The 13,229-nt window shown below is 42.1% G+C and overlaps 1 protein-coding gene across 4 annotated transcripts in view; it reads left to right on the top strand.

Moving 5' to 3' along the window:
* The first annotated feature begins 5,619 nt into the window (after positions 1-5,619).
* Positions 5,620-13,229, top strand: part of ca8 (carbonic anhydrase VIII) — a 69,147-nt gene continuing 61,537 nt past the window's right edge. The window contains exons 1-4 of one of the 4 annotated variants that reach the window (XM_060824085.1): positions 5,620-5,658; positions 6,755-6,888; positions 7,334-7,525; positions 11,678-11,802. In XM_060824085.1, the coding sequence (XP_060680068.1) occupies positions 6,813-6,888; positions 7,334-7,525; positions 11,678-11,802 (393 nt within the window). In that variant the 5' untranslated portion in view covers positions 5,620-5,658; positions 6,755-6,812. The other 3 variants (XM_060824083.1, XM_060824086.1, XM_060824084.1) reach the window with 3 other exon arrangements.

The raw sequence follows: 13,229 nt of genomic DNA, 5'->3' as shown, positions 1-13,229 counted from the left end.
TTGTGACTTTTCACAGACATCAGTAAACCTCCTGGGGCATGACCTGCCCCTCAGCTGCTCACCCATCATCACCCTCTTCCTTCCTCTGTGACCCTGGACAGTGACCTCTTTGTCTACCTCATTATTTTAATTCCTCATGCCCTCAGTCCTCTGTGTGCACTACCATCCTGACCTCCCTTACTCATTCCCTGCATTTAAACTCCCCACTGCATATGTATGGCCAACCTCACCTGACCTTGTCTTTCCATTGTCTCAACCACAATGATGACTTCTCTGATCACTCTCCATCCATGATCCCACCCATTGCAATCCTCTTAAAGTAGGATTTGAAGTTTTTCCCTGTTGTGCCTGTTTCTGACTGATGCACACTTTCAGGATCAGAGACAGGACAGGACCTCTGTCAGAGTGCAGCACAAACCCTGAATCATTTCCAACAAAATGTAACAACAATCTCATTCAGGATATTCACAGCGGGGTGCGGGTGAAGATACCAGTTTCCTACTTTCCTAAATTCCCATTAACCAGGTTCTCTAGATGTAATTAACACATGATCTGAAAATCCAACCTGGAAGATGCACAGTAGTCGGAACACAAGTGAGCTGCCCAGAAATTCTTGGATTTTGAAGCAGTTTGGAGACTGGTTCCAGAGAGTGGCCGTTCATAAATGCTGGCGAAAACAGCACAGCTGGTGCTACAGGGGCATGGGGAGTTACCCAGAGGAATCAAACATACATCAGATGATTGGTATACGAATTTTGGTACGTGACCTTGTGTCACTGCTCATGTTAAGGATAAATACGAACACCTTGTTCGATTCTGCAAACGGGAGCTTTCGGTGGCCTGTCATTTTAATTCTTCACCCACTTTCACACTACTGTAGAATCTCTGCATGGAATTTCCTGGTCACCACCAGGCAGGTAAAATGTTGTGCGTTTTCTCTGCACTCCCTACTCTCCCGCTCAAACCACGTTCCCATTTTGCAGGTGGCAGTCAAAGCACCGTGCCACCAGCTTTGACTCTGAGTCATCTCAGTGCCACATCCCTCCTTTGCAATCACCTTAAGGGCAATAGGAGGAGACTCAGGCCAGGCTGCAGCTTGAACTGAACAGGCTGCTGGCAAGCAATGGAGGGATGGGTAAATTTCCCCTGGGGCTTCCTGTGAGACCCCCCTCCTCCCCACAAGATAATAATCCCCTTCAGAAACTTCGTCCGGCCTCCTGTGCCCAAATCCAAGTCCAAACCCCTCAACGTCCTGTTCCGGCCTTCCCACTTCATCCTGCTTATGGCCAGGGCTTCAGGGAGGCCTACTCTCCATGAGCTCCTCCTCTCCAGGGTGTCCTGCGATCCCAGCAATAGTCTCTCATTGAACTGGGCTGCTGAGACAACAGAACTCTTGTCCCATCAGATTGGCTGCTGGTAGCTCTGTAAGATGGACTCCTTGCCAAGATGGGAGTGGAACTCTAACCCTGAGCAAAGTAATCTCTCACTGAATGTGAAGTAACTGCAGAATAAGCTGGTTTTGGAGGAAATATAATCCATATCCTTGCAAGTGAATCACTCTTGCCACCTGAAGAATCCAGGCTGTACAGTTGGTACATTGAGGAGGTCAGTCATGTCTGTGCTGAGTCTCTGTAATAATCATTCAGTTTGTCACTCTCACCATTTCCCTGTGACCCTGCAATTTTAATTTATCTTCTCCAGTCCCTTTTTAAAAGCCACAACTGCATCTGCTGTCTCAGGCAATGACATTAACAAGTTGCTGCTTAAATAAATCCCCCGTCTTTCCATCTGTCCTGTGCTTTACTTCTGTTTTTTTATATATCAAGTGTTGCAGTGATGGTCCTGCTGTGGCATTGTAAAACAGAACTTCCTTCCGTACAGTGATATGTTCCCATACGGTGATATGATATTATTCTGAGACAAATGGATCATAGATATGGCAGAGTAATATAGATTAAAGAGCTCTAATTATTGAAATCACTCCACAGAGGCTGGATCCCATCACCGAGTCCACCTTTATTTACATGGGGAGAGTTTTTGACACTGACCCAGCTCCCTCAGAGCCAGCTCTCAGAGTGAACAGAGCCCCTGACACTCCTGTTTATATCTGTCAGCCAGGGCTCCCTGATTGGACCAGATTAACAGCCCCAATCGGGGAACTCCTATTCTATAGGGCCCACCTGCCTGACCCTGTTACAATCACTATATCACCCCCCCTCTGAGTTGGGAGTGGGGGGTTGGCACTGGGTAAGGTTACTCCCACTCCAGCTCTGTTACAGGCAGCATGTAACACACAGTGACGTGTCACTTGGAACACACTTTCTAACATTTCCTGATGAAGAGCTTATGCCTGAAACATCGATTCTCCTGCTCCTCGGATGCTGCCTGACCTGCTGTGCTTTTCCAGCCCCATACTCTCGACTCTAATCTCCAGCATCTGCAGCCCTCACCTTCACCTGGTGGAGTTCAGCCAGTATGTGGTGGTGACCTTTGCTCGGGAAATCACTCTTGCTCACCATAATAATATGGCATTCTCTCCCATGATCTGGTCTCACTGGGTCCAAAAAGGTTTCAGTTCTGGTTGTGATGGTTCTTTGGTTTCCCCCACTGCCATCAACTGTTTCAGTTTTGCCAGGACCAGATCTTTCTGTGTCCAAATTTCGATATTGTCAGCTGTGAACGGAAGTGTGCCCAATTTAAAACCATTACAGACTCTTTCATTGGTGTTACCACCAGTGGTGTATCTGCCAGTGGAAGGCAGCTCAATGCATCCACATTGACTATTTGGCCCCCTGGATAGTGTTCCAACTCATAATTACATGCACTGAGTATTTGAGCTCTAGACCTGACAGGGGTTTGTGGTCCTTTATTATTACAAATTTACATCCATAAAGGTATTGGTGGAAATTCCTGAATCTAATATGTCCGCCAATTATTCCTTCTCTATCTGGGTGTATTTACGCTCTGCAATAGCCAAAATCCTGGATGCATATGCTATTGGAAGTTACTCTCCATTGGGCCACCCATAAGCTAATACTACTCCAGTGCTATACGAGGAGACATCACCTGTCAACACCAGATCTCACTTGGGGTCATAGTGTGCCAACACCAGAGGATGACAACTGTTCCCTATCACTTCCCTAGGGCTTGGCTACATCACCATTTCCAAGACTGACCCCGTTTCACCATTTGATGCAAAGGTGCCAGGATTGAGGACAGATTATGTATGAACTTTCTGTAATAATTCACCAGTCCAGGGAAAGACCTAAGCTCCGGAACAGACATAGGAGCCAGCGCACCTGTACTCACCCTCATTTCCAATGTGTGTAATCTGCTTTAGTCAACTCAGTAGCCCAACTAGGTCACTTGTGGTGCCAGGAACACACATTTTTCCCTTCAAAGGCCTGCGCTCACTTGGGAGAAATGTCTAAGGACTATGCCCAAGTTATCAGGGCAGGACTTATACACTTAATGGTAAGGTCCTAGGGAGTGTTGCTGAACATAGAGACCTTGGAGCGCAGGTTCATAGCTCCTTGAAAATGGAGTCGCAGGTAGGTAGGATAGTGAAGAAGGTGTTTGGTATGCTTTCCTTTATTGGTCAGAGTATTGAGTACAGGAGTTGGGAGGTCATATTACAGCTGTACAGGACATTGGGTTAGATCACTTTTTGAATATTACATGCAATTCTGGTCTCCCCCTATTGGAAAGATGTTGTGAAACTTGAGAGGGTTCCGAAAAGATCTATAACGATGTTGCCAGGGTTGGAGAATTTGAGCTACAGGGAGAGACTGAACAGACTGGGGCTGTTTTCCCTGGAGCATTGGAGGCTGAGGGGTGACCTTGCAGAGGTTTATAAAATCATGAAGGGTTTGGATAGGATAAATAGACAAAGTCTTTTCCCTGAGGTGGGGAGTGCAGAACTAGAGGGCCAAGGTTTAGGGTGAGAGGGGAAAGATATAAAAGAGATCTAAGGGTCAACTTTTTCACACAGAGAGTGGTGCATGTATGGAATGAGCTGCCAGAGGAAGTGTTGGAGGCTGGTACAATTGCAACATTTAAAAGGTGTCTGGATGGGTATATGAATAGGAAGATATTAAAGGGATATGGGCCAAGTGCTGGCAAATGAGATGAGATGAGTTGGACCGAAGGGTACATTTCTATGACTCTAAATGCTCCATTTTGGTCTGTCGTTATTATCATGTCATCTCGACATATGGTGACCTGGAGTAGACATTGTAAAATGTTCTCCATCGTCTACTGAAAAATTGCACAGGCTGACAATATTCCAAATGGCAATCCCGTATGTTGGTACAAACCCTTCTGGATATTAATTGTAGTATATTCCTTGGAATCCTTATCCAACCACAATTGCAACTAGTATGCATTAGCTCATGTCCAGCTTCATGAAGGACTGCACCATCCCCCCGCCCCCGGCCAGCTTGTTGTTTTGTTAAAATAGAAGAGGTTGAGGTAGAGACAGGAAATATCACAACATTTAAGAAGCATTTAGATGGTCACTTGGAGCACCCCAGCATCAAAGGCTATGGGCCAAGTGCTAAATAAAAGGATGTCAGTTGATAAGTGCTTTGTGACTGTCATGGACATGATGGGCCGAAGAGTCTCTCCCGGCTACAAAACACATGAATATTCTCTACGTTTTCCCACCACCTGGAAGTGTTTTGGAGAGACGTTCTATCAAGGCATTCAAAAGATGATTATTTAAGTTAAAATATCATGCAGGATTAAGGAAAAAGATCAAGGAGAATAGCTTAAGGCCATGATAGTCCTTTGGAGACAGACCTGAGGGCCTGACTGACCTTCTGTTCATAATAGCTCTGTGATTGGATGTAGGTTTGCTCGCTGGTAGGTTAATTTTCAGATGTTTCGTCACCCTAATCGGTAACATCTTCAGTGGGCCTCCAGGTGAAGCACTGTACATGATTCCTGCTTTCTATATTTTCTAAACCCAAACATATTAATAGAAAGCAAGAATCATTTACAGTGCTTCACCTGAGGCCCACTGAAGATGTTACCTAGTAGGGTGACAAAATGTCTGGAAATTAACCCTCCAGCTCAGTGAGCAAACCTACATCCTGAACCTCAACCTGAGATATAACTCTTCTCAAAACTCACTAAGTTCTGTGATTCTCTGTGATAAAGTTATCAATTTTCTGGTTAACATGAGCAATTCGACAGAAGCTCATATAAACAATTTTTTTTTGTGTAAGAATTTGTGTGTTTGTGCGTGTGGAAGAGACAGAGAGAGAGAGATAGAGAGCTAGGGCCCTGATAGGTGTGCACATACAAGTGTTTGGGTTGCTGGTGATGAATGGCATCTTCAGCATCTCAACTAGATTCCACATCCCTCACCTCAGCATTCCTCAGCTCCCTGATAAATATGGAAATCGGTGAACATGGGCATGTTTTGAACTCGGATCACACGAACCAAGTTGAGTGAAATAGTTCACATTGCCATCATATTCTATACTGTCTGGGTGAACAGATTGCATATTGCTCTGGTACACGTGCAATGTGTGTGGGCTCTTTTGATTTCGGTTGTTGGAAGCTGCAGTTCTCGAGTGGATCCACCCACTGACGTGGACTATCGAGTTTGGTTAAAATCAGAGAGAGAGTTGCTTGTGGGTGCTGCAGTCTGAGGTAGGTTAGTGTATCATTTCACTGTAAGAATCAGAGTGTAACAGCAGAGGCAGGATCAGGATCCAGGATAGTTTTGCAGTTTTATTGTGTATTGATTGACAGTTTATGGGAAATTCCCGGTAAGTACTTTGCAAAATATTTTGGATTTAACAAGCAACTTTTAAAAGGAGGTATAATCTCCGGTTTAATAGTGTGACTTTCAGACTTCCGGCTGCGGATTGAGTTAACGCTTTGTGATGGGGAGGGGAGTTTTCAGGAAATAAAACAGAACCGGTTTCAGTGCACGGTTTACCTTCGTCATTGAGATGAAAAACCGTAAAGGAGGATTATCCAGTAACGTTTCTCCTTTTAATAAATATCACGCTGGGTTTTAAGAATAACTGAGATTTATAACTTAAGGGAGAGTGAAACTGGATTCTCGTGACATTTTTCTTCGACACAATTCATCGCAGTAATAAAAGATTCCCTGGCAAACGGGGAGTGGTCTTATTCCTGCCCTCCTAAAGGGGTCACTTTGATCAGAGCCCAGAATTCGGGCTCTCTTAAAATCGTTTCCAACTGCCCTGTGAATCAGTTCAGTTACACTAACATCGACTAAAAACTCCCCCAGGCTCGATCTTTCCTTTTAGACTATACTCTGTTCAGAAATGTTATGACACACCCCTGGAGCAGGTAGAACCTGAACGCGGACCTCCTGGTCCACAGGTAGGGACAGTATCACTTCGCTAGAAGAGCCCAGGATTGAACCCACTAACTAAGTTGGTGGAGTTAACTCAGTGACCAGGTGAGTGTGGTTGTACAGATCTTACTTTGACTGGACCGTCTGTGGTGTTGCAGAGTGTAAACTCCCACTGTGTTAAATTACACAGCGCAGAAAGCACTTGTTGAACTTGTCAGAGTGTATTCAGCTTCTGGTATTGTTCGAATAGAAGCTGGAAGCGCGAATTTCAGATTCTCCAAGGTGACAGATAATGAGCGGCAACGGTTTGTTTAGCAACTGGTCAGATTGCTGTTTCCAATGAGTTAGTGATTTGTGTAATTGTGTTTTAAAGGCAAGATTGCTCGGTAGTTTATATAACCATCGTGTCTTGGCCAGGGTCCAGCTGGGAAGCAGAGTGCAGCTGGGATTGTTCACTGCAGGAACTGCCTATCCCATGGCTGACAGCGCACTGATTGAGGAGAGCCGACCCTATGGCTATAAGGAGGGTCTGGAGTGGGGCTATGAAGAAGGTGAGCTGGACAACTTTCTTAAAATGGGCCAATGGAAACATGGTATTTCACCCCCATTGGTATGCGTTTTCTTCATGAAAGAAACCATTATCAAGTTAAACTTTGTGTTTTAAAATATTTTGTCTTAATGTTTGTGTCTTTGCTGAGAGATTTAATACAAAAGATATCTCTGTCCCTTTGTAGGTACATAGTGAACTTCCTTTTGAGGAGTTTGGCTTATTAGATAGGTGATCAACTGTTGTAAAAATTATTTGCATTTTTGATAATATGATAATTTGTAAACTGTCCAACTGTGTTAAAATTAACCCTTTGTTTCAACTTTAGCCTGGGAAAAAGATTCAAAAATCAAATTGAAGCTAACTTTAATTTTGTCATGTTTAAAATCCATTTTTAAAAGTATGAATTCTGAAAGTGAATACAATTGCTGTGAATTGCTCTATTTCAGGAGTGGAATGGGGACTGTTGTTTCCTGAAGCAAATGGAGAGTATCAGTCCCCGATAAACCTGAACTCCAGAGAGGCAAAGTATGATCCTTCACTATTGGAAACACGTTTATCACCAAATTATGTTGTCTGTCGAGATTCTGAAGTAATTAATGATGGTCACACTATTCAGATACTGCTGAAGTCTAAATCAGGTATGTAAAAATGTGAAATTTGCCCAGGTTGTACAATAGATTATAAAATGTTGCATTAGAATGTGCATCTTCCTCAAAGCATCTTTTTGTTTTTCTTGTCATAATGTATGATAGGAGAGCTGCCCATGTAGATTGAATAATCCATTCTGTTTTACTGTGCTGTTGTTCAGACTCCTCAGCAGATTAATATTGTGTAAGACACGACATAAACCGGATGAAATAAAACTGAGACAACTGCAGGAAAAACTCAGCAGGCCTGGCACCAGCTGTGAAGAGAAATCAGAGGAAGGATCACTGGACGTTATCTCTGATTTCTCTTCACAGATGCTGCCAGACCTGCTGAGCTTTTCCAGCAACTTACGGATTTTATTTCTAAGTTACAGCATCCAGTTATTTTGGGTTTTAATGTTTAGAGAACATTCTTTCTCTTAATTTCACTCACTCAAATGAAACAAAATTATGTTTTCCAGAGAAGGTGATTGGATTTAGATATAAATTCAGTTTTTATATCAGAATTGACCTCCATGGCACTGGTTTGAATTTTACCCCAGTGCTGGAAGATGACACTGACTTCACACAATATCGAACATTTTTTTTCAGAACTGATTTAATGGTTATGAGCTCTTTCAGGATTCAGACTTGTGTTGTGCATTTTGTGGCTTTTAAGTATCAATTAAAGAGTATTGAACTACACGACACAGAAAAACATGCTGGATGAATTGTAAGCTCCTGAATGAAACTATAAATAAGTCTATGATCTGTAGCTGTTGATGTTTAAGACAGAAACATGAACAAAAACAGAAATAGGAGCAGCACGAGGCCATTTGGTTCTTCAAGCCTGTCCCATCATTCAATAGGATCATAGCTGATTATCCAACTCCATTGCCTGTTCCTGCTTTTTCCTCACACCATTTGATTCTTTCAGCTTTAAGAACTATTTCTAACTTCTTGGAAACATTCTAATGTTTTGGTTTCAGCTGCTTTCTGTGACAGAGTTCCACTGGTTCACCACTCTCTCCTAGATGAAGAAATCTCTCCTTGAGTTGAGAATGAATCAGGTTTGCTGCATTTACTAAGTCCTGTTCGCTCACTTTGTTGCCTCTTTAACAAATACCCTTCAGAATTGATTGGGTTAAATTTTACAAACTGGCTGTGAGGCAGTTTCCTCATTCACTTTTGACACAGGTCAAAGGTCAGTCTGCTTACACCATAGAGAACAGGATTGGTCGGTCGGGCCTTGAGCCTCCTCTTCCATTCAATAGGAATTTGGATGATTCAACGTTCCTCATGTCTCTATCTCATTCAGTGTCCTTGCAGAATAGGAAATTATATCTAGATGAAGCGAGATTGGGTACTAATGAAATGTATATGTAAGCAAATGGGTCTTTTGCTGCTTTCTGGTGAGGTTCAAACTTGTGGAAAATTAGACTTTGTTCCTTGATGTTGAAAATCATTGTTTTCAGATTTTTCCTTTTGTTGGCCCAATTAACTGACTTGCTGTTGCCCACATTGATCCGGGTTGGGAAAATGAAGCCTGAGGAAATTATAATGACTCCCAAAACTAAACTCCACCCTCAACTTGTGCATTCTTTTGGGTCACAGGTTACTCTGTCCAATTTCCTTTTGAATGTTTGCAGTAAACCCTACAAGGTTGACAGCTGGGTAAGAGCGAGGACTGCAGATGCTGGAGATCAGAGCCAAGATTAGAGTGATGCTGGAAAAGCACAGCAGGTCAGGCAACATTCGAGGAGCAGGAAAATTGACGTTTCGGGCAAAGCCTTTCATCAGGAATGAGGCTGGGAGCCAATGGGATGGGGGGGGGGTGTAGGGGGGGGAAGGTAGCTGAGAGTGCAATAGGTGGATGGAGGTGGGAGTCAAGTGATAAGTCAGAGAGGAGGATAGGTGGGAAAGACTATGGACTGGTCATGAGGATGTACTGAGCTGAAAAGTTGGAACTCTGGTAAGATGGGGGGAGGGAAAATGAGGAAGCTGGTGAAGCCCACATCGATGCCCTGGGCTTGGAAGGTCCCGTGGCAGATGATGAGGCGTTCTTCCTCCAGGCATCGGGTGGTAGGGGAGTGGCGGTGGAGGAGGCCCAGGACCTGCATGTCCTCAGCAAAGTGGGAGGGGGAATTGAAATGTTGAGGTTGACAACTGTCAAAATAAGTATCTCTTAAACAATCAACCTGATTCGATACATTTGAGTTTATATCTGTGCTCCACAGATCTCTCTATTGTACCAAACTCCAATGTCTAATCCACACGTACCCCATCTTATTTCATTTCTATATTTATTAGAATTCTTATCAAATCACTTCAAGATCATGTACTGGACTAAGAGTAGATCATACAGCCTTTGAGCCAAAGACTATGCTTCTGTGTTCTAGATTATAATCTTGTAACTGTCTACTGCACCTTTTCCTTGGGACCACTATATAATAATATTCAATATGAGGAAATGGAGTCTGGATACACTATGGTAAATAATGCTGAATCAACAGGGTTATTGTGTTTGGATTTGCTTGGCTTGGCAGTACATCAGAACATGCACTTTAGATTAATTTAATGATACTAGTGAACCATCAACAATTTATCCACATCCTAAATTGTCTTGTTCAATAGCTTTCAGCACACAATGTTGGTGCTGGCCCAAACCACACAAATAAAACTAGATATTAAATGACACTTGTAGAAACCAGACCGGTTCTCTCAATCACATCTGTGCGTATCTGTGGAGGTGATGTCCTAGTGGTATTACCGCTGGACTGTTAATCCAGAGACCAGGGAAATGTTCTGGGGATCTGTGTTTGATCTGCACCATGGCAGGTAATGGAATTTGAATTCAATTTAAAAACAATCTGGAATGGAGAGTCTACTGATTACTACAAATCCATTGTGAGAGAAGCCCATCTGGGTCACTAATGTCCTTTTAGGGAAGGACACTGCCATCCTTACCTGGTCTAGCCTACATGTGACTCCAGATCCACAGCAATGTGATTGACTCTTAACTGCCCTGTGGGCCATAAGGGAGGGAAATAAATGCTGGTCCAGTCAGTAATACCCTCATCTTGTGAATGAATAAGAATAAAAACAATCTATTTTTCTTGTTGAAGGTTGTAAATGCTCTTTTTCAAAACAGAATATCATCTAAATCCACTTTTGATATGTGTCTTTTCTGATTGAAGGGTGAACAGCAATACCCTTAGCACCAATTCTCTGTGACAAAAAATGGTTCCTATGTAGAATCTCCGTTATCTGAGGATGGAACAATTCCTTAACTATAAAATGTCCTGTGACCTCAGCAGCGACAGAATCTTATTAACTATTCCATTCTTCTACAACATGAGGTTGTTCTATTATACAGTTGACTAATTGTTTGTTTTTGTAGAGTAATCATTGCTGCTAAAGAGAAAATGTGGGAGTTCATGCATAATAAGGTCTTAGAAACTTTATAAACATAACCAATTTGTACTTTCTGGTACTGTCATTGACTGGGACACTTCCCCACTGTTTTTCTTTGAATAACAGTATGTTTATTTGTTCATTCACTTGGAGTTTGGGCTCAGGATGGCATCTACAGCTAATCAGAAGATTAATTGTGGATTGGGAAAATTAAAAAAAATCAAGCTATTAACTTCCATGTAATATAAAAATAAATCACTTACCTGAATTGCATCATTATGCAGAAATTGTCTTTTTGCCTCAAGGAGGAACCAAACCTATTCAAATAGGGCACAATAATGAGGAAGAGAATCTGTCCTCGCTTTCCTAAAGTTCTAGATATTTAATGAGAATGGTGTTGTATTATTTGCAGATTTAGAATCCCCACAATAACCTGGTCTACTTCTGTCATCTTTCTGATTTTAAATCACTTCATTAAGGCACTATTTTTAACTCCAATGGAATAAGTGCAGGGATTTAATATTTTTCTATTAGCCTACTTTCTGGACTATTTTATGACCTGGAAGAGGAAGATTTTTCGGGAAGTGTTTTTGTACTGTTTCCACTGATTTTGACCGATTTCAGCTCAGATTAATCTCAAAGTATTTCACTCTATGTTTATAACAGATGAAAATGTATTTGGAAAGTTAATGTCTATAAGCAACTTTTTGTTTTCTGTTAAATTTATGGATTTTTTTTGATCATTTACAGTTTTAACTGGTGGCCCACTGCTTGGAAGTCATGAATATGAATTACACGAGGTTCGATTTCACTGGGGCAAGGAGAACCAGCGTGGTTCTGAACACACGGTTAATTTTAAAGCATTTCCAATGGAGGTAAGGGTCCGACCGAAATGGGTGCTGTAAATTGTAAAGATTTGTAATGGAAGGTTTAAGGCACCTCTTTTGGAAATTGAAAAACAAAACCGAAAAACGCAGATGCTGGACATCTGAAACAAAAACAGCAACTATTGGAGGGACTCAGCAGGTCAGTGAAGAGAAAGCAGAGTTAACATCTCCATTCCAGTCACTTTTCTTCAGACCTGAAAGTTATCTCTGCTTTCTCTCTACAGATGTTATTAGACCTGCTAAGTTTCTCTAGCAATTTCCGTTTTCGTTCTCCAAAGTTGTGGTGTTTCTCAGTTACTACTTCCTGCTGAGAATATCCAGTCCAATCAAGTTTCTTAATGCATTGTGGAGACTCAATAATATGTAAGATTTTTGGATTTTCTGAGCATTCAGCAGGTCTTTCTCAGCTAGTGTTGAGGAATTAGATGCTGAATCCTGTGTAGTTTTGCTGTCAGTTGTTTTTGAGTTGCTTTTTTCTTTATCCACTCTACCCCCTCCAAAATGTTCAGAGCTTGTTGGGCATTACCTCAATAATTCAGCCTGTTTTTGTTGTGTTGTTACATCCCTGGAGTGTCAGAGGCTGAGGGATGACCTTGGAAGTTTATAAAATCATGAGAGGCATGGATAGGGTAAATAGATAAGATCCTTTCCCTGGGATGGGGGAGTCCATAACTAGAGGGCACAGGTTTAGGGTGAGAGGAGAAAGATTTAAAAGTGACCTAAGGGGCAACTTAATTTTAAAGCATTTTCAGTGGAGGTAAGGGTCGGACTGAAATGGATACTTGTAAATTGTAAAGCTTTGTAAAGGAATACATGTTGTTTAAGTCACCTCTTTTGGAAATTGAAAATCAAAACCAAAAACTGCGGATGCTGAACATCTGAAATAAAAACAAACAGAGGGTGATGAGTGTGTGGAATGAGCTGCCCAAGAAAGTGGTGGAGGCTGGTACAATTATAGCATTTAAAAGGTATCTGGATGGGTATATGTATTGAAAGGGTTTGGAGAGATATAGCCCAGTGCTGCAGATGGGACTAGATTAATTTAGGTTGGTTGGTCAGCATGAACAAGTTGGACTGAAGTGTCTGTTTCCGTGCTGTACATCTCTATGACCTCCTCTTGGATGGGAATGGGTGGTGGAGAAGGGGATGGTTCCTTTGGAGGTGTGAGGTCTTTACATTTTGTATCATAATTTGAAGGCCTGAAGATCTGAATGTGCATTTAAAAATGTTTAATAACCAGAAAATAAAGAAAAAAATATACTGCTGACTGTCCTCGGTATTGCAGCCTTGAATCTCTACAGCTTTTTAATCTGGCAACAGAGAGTAATAATTTGTTCTGAAGTGGCTCCATGGAGCATTAAAAGGTCATTCTCTCTGTTTTTTTTGGTTTTCAAAGAGTCAGTCACTTAACTCCG

The sequence above is a fragment of the Hemiscyllium ocellatum genome, chromosome 4 (genome assembly GCF_020745735.1).
Source record: "Hemiscyllium ocellatum isolate sHemOce1 chromosome 4, sHemOce1.pat.X.cur, whole genome shotgun sequence".
Taxonomy (NCBI): Eukaryota; Metazoa; Chordata; class Chondrichthyes; order Orectolobiformes; family Hemiscylliidae; genus Hemiscyllium; species Hemiscyllium ocellatum.
Note: the sequence above shows the minus strand (reverse complement) of the source record. Positions and strands in the feature narration are given on the sequence as shown.